The sequence below is a fragment of the Epargyreus clarus genome, unplaced genomic scaffold, assembly GCF_041222505.1.
Source record: "Epargyreus clarus isolate Ecla_fem2 unplaced genomic scaffold, WU_Ecla_fem_2.2 ptg000024l, whole genome shotgun sequence".
Lineage (NCBI taxonomy): Eukaryota > Metazoa > Arthropoda > Insecta > Lepidoptera > Hesperiidae > Epargyreus > Epargyreus clarus.
The window spans coordinates 3,947,867-3,966,612 of record NW_027332231.1 but is presented as its reverse complement, the minus strand read 5'-3'; the positions used below and the strand labels follow the sequence as shown (position 1 = coordinate 3,966,612).

Below are 18,746 nucleotides of genomic sequence, written 5' to 3'. Positions count from 1 at the left end.
TTTATCTTTATTATTCCTTTTTTAACGTCTCGAATTTTTTCTAAGAAAAATCAAACTTGGCTTTAGTTACATCAAAAAAATACACAAATATTGATACATATCGATACAATTATAGATAAACGATGTTGTACCGTGTAACTGGTACCGTTATAAAATAATGAAAGCGTAACGTATCCGCGTTTCGCGCGCTTTTTGTTAAATCAAACATCAGTCTATTTATCCGTCGGTCAATGTAGCGCTGCTTGAGATCATGTTCGCTCCATGCTCTCATTCAACAATCATACTATTTTAGGCGAAAATGAACACTTAAAATCGTTACTGGAACAACTTGCACTTTAATTTAATAACAATGGAACAATTATCTAAATGTAACATCTCACGAAAGCTCAGTCAAAAAGTCATTTTCAATGTGAGTTGCTTTGAGGTTGCCATTAGTAATTTTTCATGTTTAAAATATAAATCATTTTATGTAATTACATTAATTAATTACTACCATAACTTATCATGAAATAGTTATAGTTTGAAAACTAAAAACCACGCTAAAATCGCACAAGGAAAATCGTTAATCCTGATTCCTGACGATCCTGATGAGGGGAATGGGATAAAATGGTAAAAATCGTGTATTGTCATCGGTTCTTGATAATTGTTTAAAATCTTGAATTACTAGAATCGTTCAAAGTGGGTAATGCATACAGGCATACAGGTCAAGCTAATAAAACCGTGCTAATTAACATTTCTGCTTTGCACTAGTAATATAAATTACATGCATAAAAATAATGAAGTTGATTGAAGAAAAATCGGCATTTGTAACGGTTAATTCTTTATTTTACTTTTTGTAAAAGTAAAATACTTATGGCATTCAAAAATCACATTGAAAATCAATCATGAAAAGCTATAAATAAAGCGAAGTATTAAATTCTAAAAAATATTTTCATATGAATTATACTTTTTGACTGAGCTTTGGATATGTTTAATCACATTAAAACAACGACTGTTCACTTCAGTACATAATTACTACACATTTTGCGGATTAATCTTTACAAGTTAAAATGAACACGAATTATCAATCTTATGTTATGGAAAGGTAGGGTTCTACATCGATATTACGAGGCACTGTATTATAGGGTTGAAACTTACAAATATTTCTTTGATAACAATACATAATTGTAAAAGTCAGGGTGCATTTATAGAGCAGAGGATTTTTGACATAATTATAGCATTATGGTGTTTGCAAAGATAGTTAAAAAACAGTTAAAATACAACAATTGTGACGTGTTTATAAAAACACCCTTATGAAAGAAAAATATTTGAAAATAATAAGTACCTAAGTGGTGATCCAATTTCCATCATTTTTACTCTTGTTTAAAATGGGAAATCAATGATAATTTTATATGAATGGAAGCACTTAGTACAAAATTTGTTTGTTTCTTAAAAATGATGGTAATTGATTGTGGCAGATTGATATTATAAGTTTACTTGTTACCCTACCTCTTCATGCAAATACTTAATTAATAGAGATTAAAAACAATTGCTTCTAATAAAAAAATCACTTTAAGTCTTTCAAAGACAATAAAAATAAAAGTAGATGATCGGCAAAGGGAAAAATCACTGGTTTAATGAATAAAGTTATATAGGTAAAGAATATTTTAGGCCCCGCATTTCTTTTTAAATTAACAATATTATTCATTCATATTCTTCAACAGGTACACGCGTACATTGACTAAAATGTCAAAGTATAGCAATTAACTACACATAGGTATTTATGACAAACTCTAACATGTTAAAAACTTCACTACTTAAATTGAAATGCATCAATCGACATTGGCAGTCATTTTCTTTCATTCCACATCAATTCGCTCCGATTTTCGCGATATTACACTTAAAAATATGTGCCCCGGGAATCTCATTGCTAACAACAATGTAATATTATTGAACAAGTTGTAATCACAGATTTAAATCGCGAATGTGTCATGGTCGCAAAAACCTGGACTGATATTGAAACAGATTAAGGGTGTTTTCCCTTCGCGCGTATTTACACCCGCATGCATGCATCTAGTCCATTACATCAGGGTTGCAAAGTTAGAGGGCGCATATTTATTTTTTGGTTGTCAAGGGAGGGTTACTGTAAAGCTAAATTCAAATTTGTGAAAACATGAAATGCGTCCTCTGACTTTTGCACGCTCAGGAGTAAAAATTGTTACATTTCAATGGACTAAACTTATTATATGCACACAAACATGGGAAAAGACAGCGAGTGAGACATGCGTGCGGGCATAATCACGTGTGACATGATGCCCTAAGAAATTGTTTCACAGGAATTGAAAAGGCGTACATTTGTTTTTGATTTCGGTAATTAGTTCAATTATTTCATCTAACGGTAGTAACGACATTTAAAACTGTAGCCCTACAGCAGGCCATATAAACAATTTAAATCTGTGGTTCTGTGACTGCAATAAATAGGGCTTTCCAAATGCAAACAAATATTGGGACTACAACAGTCTGTTAAAACGTTTAACTGGAAGACTAGTTTTGTAAACAATAAGTCATATAAGAACATTTCAGAGTTAATATTATACTCGAACAAAAGGCATGACCCCGTAAAATGTAGTTCCTAACTATGGTGCAGTATCGAAGGTACGGAAATACTAATCCCTTGTATTTGAGAGTATCGGACTATGAGATTTTATAGTTATCATTAAAAGCCAGACATACATATACGCACAGCGATATCAAACACTCCACGATTCTATAGGATGCTCTCTACTTTATAATATAAATAGTCGTTCCTCAGTATTATCGAGACAGAGTACGATTTGTGCACGCTACGACTCATATTGTTATGATCACATTGACGCCTTTAAACTTATCACTAGCTTACTTAACATATAATTAAACCTTAACTTTAAAACTAGGTACGCTCGTTTGTTTCTGTGGAATGCTCTTTCATAAATAAAGATCTTACTCGGCTGCGGGCGAGTTATCGACGCGGGGCTTCAAACATCAGTACAACGCCCGGGAAGAACCAGAGAATTCGATGTCGTATATTACATTGATCCATTCGTACGGAACGCTAACAAGTAATGTATTTTACATGTAACACTAATATTTACAAAACTAGTTTGTGCTTTCACTAGTCAACATATTACAAAACGAAGGCGTGCCCGCCGGAGGCTCCGCCCCGGCACACTACAGTTCACAACATCCACTTGGAGTCCACAACACAACACTCTCCAGCTATAAAAGAATTCAGGTAACTATCTGTTCGGACACATTCTATAACATTCAAAGCGCACATCACACACCTACACGATTCGTGGCTTACGCGAGATCACAGTGTATAATTATGGCTACTGGCATAAAATTTAACTTCCGAGTGAAATCACTTCTAGTTCGACACGTCACTGTCAAATGATCGCACGCGGCACGTCACCGTCCGTCACGTCGGCTCCGCTCGGCGGCGCTCGGCTCCGCTCGGCCGCGCTCGGCTCCGCTCGGCCGCGCTCGGCCCCGCTCGGCGCGGAGGAGGGACGCCGGAAGTTTCGGGGAGAGTCCTCAAGGTGTCGCTTCCGCCGGTTCATTTGGGAGGCGTCGGGAAGGAGTTGACGACCGCCTGCGTGCTGGCCAGCACGGCTGCCGCTGCAAACAGAAGCTTCCATTAGAGCCCGCCGACACTCCCGAACCCTCACTGCGGAGCTACACGGGCTGCGCGGGACTGTCCCGCTCGTTACCCCTATGCTATCGAGCCCCTGCAACCAATCACACCACAATACATTAGCGACGAATACAAGTCGCTTAGATGGTCCGGGGCGGTCAAACGTCGACTATGTTTACAGAGTCATGATTTATCACGTGACCATATAACGTCAAAGGGTATAAATGACCATTTGCAGTCCATGAATATTATCTATAACCAACTCTTATGCACCCTACGGATCAGAACATAGAAACTTCGAATCTTGCGTTAAAACCTAACCCATTGAAAAGAACAATTGAAATTTCAAATAAAATTCGTCTTGTAATCATTGACTTTTTTTTAGTTTAGTAAATGTAGACTACGTCGTCATAATGTTAGATATAACAAGTTCAGTTACCGGGGTACGGCGGCGGGTAGAGCGGGTACCCGAGGCCGACGTGCGTGTGGTGGTGTGTGTGCACGTGGCGCTGCGGCGGGGGGCTTCGCGCGGGCTCCTTAGGGGCCTCCGCTCGCGGCTTGCCCTGCGGGGACTTCGCGTGCTCTTGCAACTCATGTATCTTGTGCGGCGCGTGCGGCCCATGCGCATGTCCCCCGTGCTGGCCATGACCATGCGCTCCATGCGGCCCGTAATACTGTCCCCCGTGCCCGGGTAGTAAATCCAACTTCGACGGTGCCCCTGGTCTAGACAAATCCTCCGGGGCGTGGTACCGTGGTACCGTCCACCCGCCCCCGAACCCGCCCACCAGCATGGGGCTGAGCGGCGCGCGGTACACGGGGTCGAAGGGCAGCGCGCCGTAGTGCGGCGGTTGCATGTACGGCGGCAGGTAGTACTGCGACGTCGGCGGCGGCGGCGGGCCCTGAGTCTCCGTTGTCGGTTTCTGGCCTTCTTGCTTCACCTGAAATATGAAATGGTTAACTGAGTGTTTTCCTAAAACAAGTAACAATTTCCATCTATCATATCACGGACTGTAGGAGTAGAAACGGATCTATACTAAACTTTTGATAGAATCGTTGTTCTGCATGAAGTTGGTTACAGATGTTCCCATGGACACTGGTCCATCTGGTTATTCAGTGGGCACTGGCCCACTTATCACCAGGTGAATTGCGTGTATATTTGCTTTCGATGTTAAAAAAGTGTGTGTGGGCTACTTTTTAAACGAATCTATAATTAATGCAAAATGATACGATACGGCGTAACATAACGTAGAAAATATTTTTTTCTGCCAAAACTTACAATATTACTAGCCAACACTATTTGTCGATTGTCGGTGTCGATTTTTATCTGTCGATTTTATAAAGAATCATTCTTATCATTTTTCTCAAATATCCCAAAAAATATAATTTAAAAACATAAGTACTTTTGTAAATCACACCACAACAAATACTTTTTTTGCAAATGCCTCAAAAGAAGTATTCATTAAAAAAGATAAGTGTATCATACCTTAACCTCCTCCTTAGGCTTGTCATCCTTGTCCTTAGCGGGGGGCTTGTGCGGCGGCTGCGCGGGCCGCGGCGGGCCCCCCGCCCCCGGCGCTCCGCCCGCCTTGCCCTCGCCCCCGCCCTCCTTGCGGCGCTGCTCCAGGCTCATGTAGTACCTGAAACCGTAATACTGGTCACTTAAAACTGCTAATAGTCATGTATTATATAAATAAAATGTATCCTTATAGGCTAAAAACCCAATACAATAGGATTATTTACATTATTTACATACTTAATAACATAGATAAATATAGATATCTCATCGCCTTGTAATTGAAGGAAGCCATTAAATGGCTTAAACGGCTGACAATTCTGCCAGCCGTTTAATAGCTGTCATGGTGTAATTTACGCGGAGCAATGCCGACATGCGCAGTTGCAAGCAAGTGTTGCAAAAACACGAAATCAAATAAAAAGTGCGGAGAAATATCGTCTCATCCGTAAATGATCTAAAACCTACATTTTTTTAATATTTTTCAAACACGAAAAAAGATGACAGTAACAATTTCAATTGTCAAAACTGATTACATTTTCTTGTTAGGAGTGAGTAATCTTTACTAATATATGCTTAATAGTAACATATTATAAGAAATACAACCTTTGGTAATTTACTCAAGTTACATTGAGCCATGACTAAAACATTCTACTAATAAATAGAGTCAAGTAACTTCAGACTCTGTAGAGTTTGTCAGTTTATCAGGCATGAGACAATGCATCAATTTTAAACTATCAGAGAGCATCTTCAAACAATCCAAAGGTCTTAAGATATAACAAACTATCGATCTTAAACCCTTGACACCGACTTCGAAGTTGTAAAAGTGACATGTAATAGCTTCGCAACAAGTTAAACTACTTAGTATCTAACGTAACTTTGTAGCGGATGACGTCACAGACTTACATTGTAACCACTAACCACAGTGACCGCAATAATAACCGCTGAAGCAGCAACATCTCATAATGACGGTACAGAGTTATCTATTTTTATTTGTGCCACAAAGTTTGGTCCATCGAGCCAGACTACTCAAATTGAGCTTAAATTTTCAATCTTACTTATTATTATTGATTACAGTTCTCTGTGAGCAGTAAGTGCCACTGACTTTCAGTAAGTAATACAGGCTTGTTACTTAAAATGTAATAATACTGTTTGTCTTTACTGTCTACATTAAAAATAATTGGCCAAGTGCGAGTCGACATAGCGGTTCATTAAATGGCGAAGCCTATTTATTTTCAAGCTTTTAGTATTTATATATATTTTTAGTATTTGTTGTTATTGAGACTCGTTATACATATCCTGTAATATATCCTATAAATCTTGTAATTTCAAGTGTCTATATATAATGGTTTAATAGATAGTCCTGTGACAGACAGACAGACATTGAAGGCTTAGAAATAGGGTTATATTTTAGTCTTTGGGTACGGAAACCTAAAGAGAAAGGGATGTAAAAAGAAAATAAAAAGAATCATACCTTCTCAACTCTTCCTCTCTCGCGTGGGGCGGCCGCTGGAATCCGTAGTTACCCATCTGCGCTTTCATCTCAATACTCTCTTTCAGTATCTGATGGTTGTCATTCGGTCTCGCTGGGTTTTCTTTACCCTCGGGCGGGCGTGGCTTACTCTTGTCCAACGGGCTGGGGGTGGTTTTGGACCGGTCCTCCTTCTTATCGTCTAAGGGTGGTCCAGGGGGCGCGCCCGGTTCCACGTTGTAGGGAAAATTCGGCACGTAGTTATAAGGGTAGAAGTGTTGGGGTAGTACTTTCTGCGGACCGCTCTCTGGCTTGCCATCCTGGAAATAAACAAACAGTATGTTATATAAACTGACAAATAACAAAAAAAAATGTTTCTTCGCATTTTTTTCTGTTGTTAAAGAAACGACAGGTAATGGTTTAATATGGTAGTATCGACTCACAATGTAATCACTATTTAAACGAAGAAAACAGAAGATAAAGTACAAAGGCGGATATAGTAGGCAGTGACTTACTCCAGACAACTGAAGAAGCCATCATTTTAAGTTGTGAAAGGAGATCCATGTACAGCATTGGGGACAAAAATGAGAGATCGTAATAAAATAATAATTTCCTTACTTTAAGGTCCGTTTTAGGGTCTCCTTTATTGAGGTCTTCCTTCCCCTTATCAGCTGGGGGTGGCGCTGTCGGCGGGTGTGTCGGCGTCAGGTATGGTGACTGACCGTAGTACTGCAATGAAAAATAATGTATTTATTTGTTGTACACAATGACATAGGTAATATATTTATGGTTGTACATCGATTCAGATGCTTTTTTATACAGTGCTTGTGGAGGTATTGTAAGAATAATTCAGTGTGTTCATTAAACAAATACGTATGTAATGCATGTTCATTGCGGTTTCATTTTATATGGCATTTTATATTTTTCCTTTTCCATTTTTTTTTAATAAGGTAGGAATAGTAAGACAAATAATGTCCACCTGATGATAAATGGCGCTGATGATCTATAATCAACCCCAGATTACAATTTTGGGTTTGACTCAAGTTGGACTCTAATCTATTACGAGTCCAACTGGTCGCCTACAAATGTTACAATTATTATTTGTAATTTTGTCATCAATGCGATTATTTCCGCCTTTTGATTTTGGGCAGATCATTAAATGACTAAAATCCATACTCATAATGACTTATGTAAAGGATTCTAATTTACTCATTTAGGTCCATAAAGACCCTGATGAGCTATCATACGCAACCAACCTGATGATAAACAGGGAAGGGCCGGTGCCCGGGGTCGGGGTCCGTAGCCTCGGCCGGCGCGGCGTCGTCCGAGATATCGGAGTAGGCGGGGGAGCGCACGCCCGGCGTGGGGGAGCGCCGCGCGCGCCGCTTGCCCGGAGACTCGTCGGGCGGAGACTCTGTCGACTTCCGCTCCTCTGGCATTAGGGCTGATCTGGGCTTCACCTGGAAACAATATCGTTTCGTCACGATCACGTTTATCAAATTTAATTTATTTACTAGCTGACCCAGCAAACGTTGTGTTGCCATATAAATAAAATGTTAAGGGTTAACAGCCCTTCACTTAGGGGTATGAAAAATAGATAGTAGCCGATTCTCAGACCTACTATATATGCATATTATTTGGTGAAAATCGGTAAAGCCGTTTCGGAGGAGTACGGTAACTAACATTGTGACACGAGAATTTTTTATATAAGATTTATTTATTGAATCGCTAACGTACTGTACACTAATGCATTAAATATTAAACAAACTCAAGTAGGTATAAGTCTAAACGCCAGGACAATTATAGGCGACGACAACATGCAAATTAACAAATGTCTATATAAAAGCTATGAATTAAAAATCCAGTCAAAAATTCAGTCAAAGTGGAAACAATGAAGGTCTGGTCATGATTTCCTATACCGTTTTTGAAATTTAGAATGATACACAATTTAGGCATGTTTTGTTTTTAAATCCGGACTCAGATTCTCCGGTCACTCTTATTTCGTTGAGTATCAATTTAGTGAAAAACTAACTAAAAATAGAATCTGTAGCTAAAAAGCTAGCACCTGTGGTGATATACCTACAAATGATTGATTGCAAATTACAAAACATTATCGAGAAAATGCAAATGATTTGAAAATGTTTGAAAAGTAAATCCTGAAGTCTGATGTTTGACTGTTGTGATAAATGTGACGCCAGTATCGAATAACACAAATATTAGCGTAATTAAACAGTAAATTTTAATTGAAATCATTAATCATACTTATCTGACATTAATATTGCGTCATGACATGAACGACAAGGCTAAAGTTATAACAAATTAAATGATCCGAAATATTTATAAGATTGAACTAGCAAACAAGTATGCAGTCCACTTTATAATGTTCACTATCACAATTCTACCTGAAACCAATCAACAATGGCGCTCCTGAAATCTAACATAACCTCTTAAGGTATTCCCGGAGCGCTATGACATGGGGCTCTTCAAAAAAGGTGCAAAAAGAGCTCTCCTTCAAAGCCGGTGATGCATTGGCGACTCCTTTGGTGTTGCAAATGTTCATAGGCGACGTTGACTACTTTCCATCAGGTTGCACTTCCGCTTTATCGTTAGGCTCAAATATAAAAAAAAAATGGGCAGCATCCACACACTTTCACAAAAATCCGTGTGACGGTAGTATCTTCAGTGTCGAATTATACAGGTCCTTAATTAAGTGGTGTAAAAGATGAATATTTACCTTAAATTGAGTTGGCTGTAACGTTGGCAGAGATTCTGGGGGAGGAGTGGAAGACGCTGGCGGGGTCTGCGGTCTCTCGGGCTGCGGCGGCGGCTCCGGAGTGGTGGCGAACTCCTCAAACCGTGGCTGAGGGGACGCTTCCACTTCGGTCTTCTCTGGAGACTTCTCTGGCGATTTGTCGCTTTTGACATCTGGGGATTTCGCTGGGGTTGGGGATTTGACGGGAGTTGCCGGGGTCGCGGGTTCTGATGGAGGTCGGACCGGGGATGCCGGCTCCGGCGTCGGTTCCTCCTGTTCCGAGCTGGAGCCGTCCTTGTCGTCCTCATCCGGCGATCCGTGTGCGTGTGACCGGTGATACTTTAAACCATTCGCGTGCTTGTACTTCTTGGAGCAGTTCGGTTCAGGGCATTCGAGGAGGACGGGGTCGGGGGGTGGGGACGAGGGGGCAGGTGGGGGACGCTTCGCTTTCGGCGTGGGGGGACGTTCTTCCGCATCTGACGCTCGTTTCCTCTTCGAGTCTTGTCTCGGGGGAGTGAAGGGCGTCGGCGAGGGGAGTGCTCTCCGGCCCTTTGCCCCTCCGTTCCGCAGTTTGCTGTGCACTGAGGACCTCGTCTCCGTGAAATTGGTCATGTCGGTGGGCGCTGCGCCTCGCCCGCGTTTCGCTCGGCCTTTCGGCGTCCGCGCGTCTAATTCTTCTGTGGGCGAGTCGCAAAACCTGAATAAAATAACATACAAAATTTTAATAATGTTTATCTAACAGAAGTAAGAAAGGCCGTCGTTGGATAATAAAGTTGTTGGATATAAAACTAATCTCAATTTAAATAAGAGCCCATGAAGACTAAGAAAAAGATTTTTCATTATGTTCTTTGACACTTTTCATTAGTGGAAAATCGTTAGACGGAATAAAAATGTGTGAGCATATTAAATCACGATGTCTTAATTCATTTCATCCATATGAAATTAAATCTTAGAGTTGAATGAAGACGTTTTGTAGTGCTTGCTTAAACGCGCGTCTCTATGGTTACTAACGCGCGACAGTGTCGAAGGACATCGAGTAGAGCGGGGATAAATCGACAGCATTGCGACTATATCGCGACCTATCTGTGACTGTATCGCTGCAAAAAGTTGCCGTGTGTAACAACACTTATGTGAGACAATAAAACCTATTTGCCTATTTACCTAGAAAATAAATCACACACGCAATTTGTCACCGCTGACAATTGGTTTACAAGTATAATCCTATCAGGAGGATCTCAACCCACTGCGTATTGAGGTTGAGACATAACCATTTATATACTTACCTTCAAGCTCTCAAGTAGGTATTTAAACTATATACGTTAAATCTACGAGTAGGTATATACGGATACGTATTGTCAGGAATCTATGATTCTACTGTATGATGTAGATTAAATTACTTAAGATTGTTTGATAAGATAAGATTGAAAAATCTTTATTTGATTTATGACTGTATTAGCATGATGAATCTGTTCAACTAACTTCACCTGGCAAGCCAGTCCTTTATCATAATTTTATACCAGTTGGACAAATTGAGAACTCCCGGGAGGCTAGGTGGTCATACCTGCCAGACTCCGCTAATCTCAATTCGGAGTTTATATGTATGCAAGATGTTTAGAAAACTTTGAAAGCGTGATTCAAAAATATTAGACAATGCTGAGATGGATTTCGGATTACCGAAACATATTATCTTCAGGATATATAATAAAAAAAGTATTTTAGTTAGTAGGATATAATAAAAAATAGTATTGTTGTTTAGTTACAAACCTAGGTGGCGCCCAGTCATGTCGCGTGCAGTCCAGTAGCGTCCCGACGTACGTCTTCCCCCGCCACGTCACGTTCACCACCAACACACCTGCAACAACAGACACATGCAAATCAGACTATAGTACTGAGAAAATTATATAAGCGACTACATAAGAATATGATATTTAAAGACAATGTATACTTTTTTCCATTCTTTCGCTATCCTAACTCCCACTCACCCCATTCTCTTCACTAAAAAAATCCCAATAGGCATTTTCATTGACCTCCCGCGAATATGACGACGCATGTTACAGAGAGGTCAAAGACACCTTTTAGATAACATTTAAATATATTAAAGCCTAAATACGCCTTCTAAATAAATGGACTAAAAAGATTTGTTTAAATACAGCTGATATGTCCAGAGATAGCGCGTTAAAACAAGCAATACTTTCAGCGTTATAATATGCAAGTACAGATAGGGAGAGTCGCAGACAAGGGGAATTAGTTATAAAGTGAGAACGGAACGCGGCGTAAAGTATTTATGGGGTCGCCTTCCAGACATGGGGAGGATTATCTGCCTATATTGAGTTTTAAGTCGAAGTGTGGAAAAGCGCAGACAGTATTTTTTTCTTCTATAGATTCCAAGTTAATTCCACTAGATAGACTATAGATATCTGAAAATAATGCAAGAGAAGTTTGGTCTTTCGAATTACTAGAGATGGTACCTACAAAACAAGTGCCTTTATTTTATTACATTGAAACTTTGAAATTTAATTATCACTTTACTACAACCCTTTAAACTAGAACACAGGAACACTTGCCACTGCTAGTATAAGTCAGAAATATGCTAGACACGAGTTTGGTTATATGAAGTTCTATCACCTATCAGTTGACTTCAAAGGCATAAGGCCATTTAGTTTCATATTGAATAGAACACGAAGCGACTGATGCAGTGGAGTTATTGAGGAGAGCGGGGCTCCACTGTGATCCAATTTGTCAGGGATCGCTCATTTGCATAGGGGACGCAGGGGCGAGGCGGCCGCGGTACGTGACTTTAGCCGCATATTTAGAAACGCCCGCGTTATACTAAGCCACCCCGGCTTATCGCGCTGGCGTGCTAACTTATGCAAATTTAATTAATCAATTTCGCCCTCCCCACAACGGTTTTCTTTTAAAACATTTTTTCGACGCATTACTCGGTGTTTCTCTATGAATTTATATTAGATTCTGGTTTATTTCTTTGCCCTTCACAATCTAGTCATATTTGTTTGATGCGTATTTTATGTACGAACAAATTGTAATAAAAATACGGGTCTCGGACAATCCCCTTTAATCCCTTGCGAGTTCGTCGACGGCACGTTTTATGGAGCGGGATCGGTGAAACGAAAACTGTATTGTAATTTGAAAATGTATTATACACGAAAATATATTCTATTCGAATGAAATAAACTAAATAAAATCGTAACTGTAAATTTACACTTATAATTCTACTTTGCATATTATGTAAATCAGAACGGAATATTACGTCTAATATTTCTACTACAATAAGAAAATCTACGAACTACTTAACATGTTATATTTTCTAATCTATTAACTTTTATGAATATAACTAAACTAAAACTATAACTAAAGTAATACTTAAAGATAGGATAACTAAACTAAAAGTACGAAAAGATTTTAAACGAATACATCACAATACAACGTCAACTTAATAGGTTCGTGAAAGAATAAAAGGTACTCGTTGAGATGACTACGCCCGGCAACCACGCAATGTCTCAATAACTCGGCCTTTATTTATTGTTTCACGAAACAAAGAACACATAAAGCATTTCTCTATAAGCCATTAGCATAAAATGAGCGAGTTATTACACGTACGATTCAATGGAGGATAGATGAATCAAATTGTCAACGAGGTTTAATGGATATCTTTAAACGATGGACGTAAACTTCGGTAGTTAATTTCGATTCTTGTACCTTCAAAATCCCTTTGTTCTGTCCGCTATTTATTTGGGCCTTAACGATTTTATTACGGCCGCTGGTTCGACGCGTAATTACGTAATAACATAAAAGCGGTCACGCACAATAGGACGGTATAATACGTCAGTGAAAAATAAACAGCATAATGTATACGCTTGTCCATTGCGGTGAGATTTATTTGTTAGGGCAGTCTATGTGATGTTTATTTTGCCCAGACTGTAATGATTATTTATTTATTTTACGTACTAATATGCGTATAACAAAGCGATTGAATACGTGCTGGGCTGTAGAGCGGATATTGTCAATTATTTCATATAAAAACATTCACCCAAAAACTAACACCATTTCAGGTTGAGTATTATTGGAGTATAATTAGTGTAAATAATGTAAATATGCAATTATAATTTGTCTAACACTCAGTGTAAGTTAATCTTACAAATGGATGAGGAATTTAATGTCAAATGAAATCATAAACCAAAATTATTTGAGGTCTCTCCGACAAACTTGGAAAATTGTGTAGAAGGGTATGACAACCCTACACGCCCATTTCTATATTAATACGAATTACATTAAACATTCATTCACCGTTCAATGGATGAGGAACTCATTACAAAAATGAACGTAAGCGTCGCCTTACGAAGTTTTTATCAGTATTTTTCCGAAACTTCGTTATTTAATTATTAAAAAGCTCCAAGTTTGGAAGTGTCACGGCATGGGGTTGGCAGAAATATTTAAAGAGCCGGGGATTCGTCGAGCTACCCTTCTAGGAAATTGTTGGACGCGTTACGGTTTATTATTTAAGGGCGGGTTTCCCTCATAAATGGTTAATACGGGCGACCGGTCACGGAAAAGTTAAATTAGAGTCGGGGTTTGTTTGCGCGTGTTCGGCCGATTTGTCGATTTGTGTGCTCAGTAATGGCTGGCCAGTTATCGTGAACTATGCACGTACCTATAACCTTATGAATCGAATAACTCGGTAAGCCTTTTACGAAGTCACGAATCTGTCTGTAGGTACACACAGTCAAATTTATTAGTGGCTTATTTTCTCTTAAAGAGAGAAATTCTCTAGTAAGTAGTTATTTAAGACAATATGTACATCATCTTATTTTTTTGTATTTTATAGAATTAAGTTTTATAAGGTTATCCAGTTATAACCCTACATAAGGATCCCCTGTATCGGAGGTACCATAAACACACTGAAACCCATAACAGAAATTAATCATTCAGATATTTGCTTGATTAGAGATCGAACCGGAAAACTCTACATAGTAAAAAAACTATAGTGAAAACTCCGGCACGATGGTCGATTAAATAATAATAATATTTAATATAACTGAATTGCGAATCGATTTTAATTGTTACATATTAATCGATGTTTCATTCACGTGTTACACCATAAAGTTACACGTAAAATATTGTTTGTTATTTTAATTCTTTTTGTTATTACGTAAAATAGCGTCACAATATTTTACTTCATAATTAAAAACAATAAAAAAGTACACGCTGTACATATTATTTTCGTACCAAAATACCGTCTTCACAGAACGCTATTCCCAAAATGGCGCCAACAGAATAACATAACTGACCATAGACGAGTAAATATTAAATGAATCCGACTAATTAAACTAACTGAGAGGAATCTATTAACAAATGTCGGTGTGGGTTGATTAAGATCGCCATACCAGGGGCGCAGCGGATTGAAATAGGTTCATTTAGGCGGCGCTAATTACGCGGTAATCAAGGAACTAATGGCCTTCGTTCCGCCCTCGGCCAACCTTTGAAACGTTTTCGTTTTGCTAGACTCTCGTGCTAAAAGTGCAAGCCACACAAAAACGATTTTTGTGAGGCTTTGGAAATTTTACAGTATTGACTGGGGAATAGTCGATTTTTATTTTTGTTGTTTACGTCAGCAATTAACAAAATAGATTTATCAATCGATCGACGTTTTGATCTTTGATAGGATAAAAAATAGGATAGAATCATTATTAATAAGGGTGGATAGTCTATTAGTTTTTTTTTAATTTAGAAAACTATACCAGTACTTCATGTATTGGTATAGTTTGTTATCGCACCGTGTGTAGTCACTTTCTTATGTAATGTAAAATTATGTAGTGTTTACATTGTTAATGTAAATTTATAGTTATTAGTAACGTAACTGAAATAATAATATAATAATAATAATAATGTGTATGTGTAAATGTGACATACAAAAGTAATTGAAAAATTATATTTTGCAATAAATTACTAGCTTTATAGGACTCTCTGTATAGACACAATTCCAAAAGTAATGCTCCAATTTTAGCCAAATTTGAAAAAATAGACTTACCAGAAGTTGCTTTTTACCCCGATAATATTTAGGGATCTCGCGTATAAATAAAAACCATACACGGGTGGACTCATGTTAGTATGTACATTGTGGGTGTGTTAGTATGAAAATAATATATTCTAATAATAATGTAGCGTAGATACACATATTACACATCCTTTGTCAATATCAGACACGGGTCAGTGGGCGGACAGAAGCTCTAATCAGGCCTTTATTACCCCGTTCCCTACGTCTACCACGATTCCGGTGTGTTCACTTATGCATGGACCGGAGTTCGATTCCAGTGATGAAATAATAAATGATTGGTGAGGTAGACGTAGAAGGGAGGGAGGTACCTACCACCGCCATTTCTATTTCTAGCGTGAAGGATTTTTAAATTCGGTGGAAGTATGGATGCCGGTTATTTTACATACGAATCGACCATCTAAGTCCTCAGGAGCAACGAATATGTCATCGCCTTCAGGTCCCCTGACCCCTGTTCTATTTGGAGCTGGTTACGTTATGGTAGGTGGAATGATGTCTCTCATTCCTCTTTTTTCATGTTTTTAAAGAACAATGCAGGAACACTAGAAGTGTTTCGTATTAGGTACTTACTTGTTATTTATCTAAACATATATATTTGCTTGCGTGACAAACATACAGATACACACACACAGAGGCCACAGTTCAAGTGAAAAAATATTTAGCCATAAATGTTTAGTATCTGTACGTTTGACAGCAAACATGTTTGACTTTGAATATAGATGTATTATCTACCCTACGTCAGTAGGATAATATATTTATGGTATTACCTATAGTATAAAATATCATTGACTTTGAAGGACTCAATTTCACATCCTAATTTGAATTGTTCAAAGGCTCTTTGATTTTTCACTGCGACTTAAATCTTCCTGATAAGTCTATATGAACTTAGCTTATAAACTTTCAAATTACGGGACCATATAAGAGAAAAAAAAATCTGATATTCCGGCTCGACCCACTCGTGACAGCAATGTATGTGAATACAACCACTCGTGAATAATTAAGAAATAACAAAAGTATTACGACCTTAAAACACTTCAATAGTACTAAAACACCCATTAAAAATCCCAAACCGCACTACAAAACAAAAATACCGGACATAAACAAGGGAGGTAAGGGAGGTTAGAAAAATGTCCTCTCGGAGACAGGTTTACGGAACCCGGCTGAGTGCTGCAATTAAGGAGGTCTAATTAGCGGGGCGGCTATATCCGTAATCATTAGCTCATATTTACGACGGTTTTCATATAAACAGATGGTGAAATTACTTGTAAATAATAATAAATTAATTTTATGTATTAATAGATTCATTTTATATGTTTATACCGAGCGTGTTAGTGCATCGGGCTTGCACGTATGATGGTCTATTTAAATGCTATAACGCATTTAAATAAGACGACTTACGTCAAAGAAGATTCTTTTAAGCTTAGAATAGTCAGTCTACAATTTATTTACATACAAGATATAACTTCTTAAAAACTGTGTGTCATATATTTTTAGTAAAACCTTCCTATATTCCACATCATAAACTATATTTGAATTTGAAAAGAATTCAGAATGTAATATGAATATATTATTTAGTTCAGCAGATAATAATTCAAGTACTTTTATGTGTTTTTTCGTAAAAAATGATGATAACAAAGCTGCCATTTTGGATTACAATATCTGTTGAAGCTTGTTATTTAAAACGGATTTTAAATAACAAGATTCGGAATATTCAAACACAATTTGCAAAATATCTTCATGATCTAAAACAAAACATTTATAAAAGTTACAACACTGTAGACAACGTAATCGATCCCGTGATTTCAGATTAGGTAAGTCTCTGAAGGTCGCCGCTTATAAGAGATTGGGATTATTAATCTAACGGACCCTCTCGACAGTTCTCCGTAACCCCAGGTTAAGTATCGGCTAGAATAAATATACGGGGGGTGTAAATTGCTACTTCTGATGAGGTTTTCAGTTAAGGACCGTGTATTACTTTTATGATTAGTCAAAATACATAAACGTAATGAAATGATTACTGATTGGGAATGATTCCTCTGGAATAACAACTATCTATCTATGTCATAGATTAGGAAAGATTACTCACTCCTAGCAAGAAAATGTAACCAGTGTTGACAATTAAAATTGTCATTGTCATCTATTTTCGTGTTTGAAAAATATTAAAAAAAATATAGATTTTAGAGAATTTACGAATGAAACGATATTTCTCTGCACCTCTTCGATTTCGTGTTGTTTTTGCACCACTTAAGTGCACATGTCGGCATTGATCCGCGTAAATTACACCACGAAAGTCGGAGACGTAATGGGAAAACAGTCAGCCATTTTACATGTGTCAGCCATTTAATGGCTTCCTACAATTATAAGGCGGTGAGATATTTGTACTTATCTGTTATGTATGTAGACATTATAATATGTAACATTTAAATCTGTAGGAATTCCTGTTAAATTTTGCAAAACAAACATTTTTGAAAGTGAAGTTGTCATTACCAAAAAAGCTTATAAGCTTTTTTATTAGATAGGAGTAGCAAACGAGCTTGCAGTCCATGATGGTAAGTGGCCACTGCTACCCATGGACATCTGTAATCAACTCCATATATAACAGACCTGAAGCTGATCACAGATGCGTCAGTTCTGAGGACTAAGATGTTCGTGTTATATGTAAGTCAGGCAGCATTCACAACCTTCCACTGAAACGCTGGAACTGCTTCAAGAACTAGAATTAGTGGCGGTGGTACCTCCCCGGTTGAATCATAATGTCTGAACCCTATACAAATAACCTAGAAGAAGCTTCAGCAAACAAACAATAATTAAAGTTACTTAAATGTTGTAACTAACTTCATAATAAGATAATTCAAACGCTTTTTACTGATATAAGTGGAAGGTAATGCAAATAAACTTTAATATTTGTCTTATGGAGTTACACAACTAAATAAATAATGGGGGTGCGAACCGTGAATTGCCACCCCAACCCCCGGTCAGTGGGCGGATAAATTTGGAGCGGTTCCTACTGAGATGGGAACAGATGTAGATTTATTATCGTGTTTTATAATAATTACAAGCGGCGCGGGAACTTTGTATAGTCTCTAATGACGTTATGGTAGTGTTGCCAGATTAAACTTAAAGTAACTGAGATAAGGATTGTGTTAAGATATCAATTTTCAAGAGTCAAGAGAGAATTTTAAAAGACAATGAGAAACTGTTTTAAAGGCTTAAGGAAGGAATTACAAGGAATAAATATTGTTACTGACAATTTGTTTGTGTCCCGTAGGCCTATATAATTCCTTTAATTTC

General features: G+C 38.0%; 1 protein-coding gene across 3 annotated transcripts in view; it reads right to left on the bottom strand.

Annotated features, from left to right (window-relative positions):
- Positions 1-1,732: 1,732 nt before the first annotated feature.
- The window catches only part of LOC140752599 (uncharacterized), a 181,988-nt gene continuing 164,974 nt past the window's right edge, over positions 1,733-18,746 (bottom strand). For 2 of the 3 annotated variants that reach the window (XM_073086946.1, XM_073086947.1), the window contains exons 5-12: positions 11,150-11,237; positions 9,368-10,082; positions 7,890-8,093; positions 7,252-7,362; positions 6,637-6,953; positions 5,136-5,289; positions 4,092-4,590; positions 1,733-3,636 (exon numbers count right to left, since the gene is read on the bottom strand). In XM_073086946.1, coding sequence (XP_072943047.1) covers positions 3,575-3,636; positions 4,092-4,590; positions 5,136-5,289; positions 6,637-6,953; positions 7,252-7,362; positions 7,890-8,093; positions 9,368-10,082; positions 11,150-11,237 — 2,150 coding nt within the window. In that variant the 3' untranslated portion in view covers positions 1,733-3,574. Of the gene's footprint in view, positions 3,747-4,091; positions 4,591-5,135; positions 5,290-6,636; positions 6,954-7,251; positions 7,363-7,889; positions 8,094-9,367; positions 10,083-11,149; positions 11,238-18,746 lie in introns of all 3 variants that reach the window. The other variant, XM_073086948.1, reaches the window with a different exon arrangement.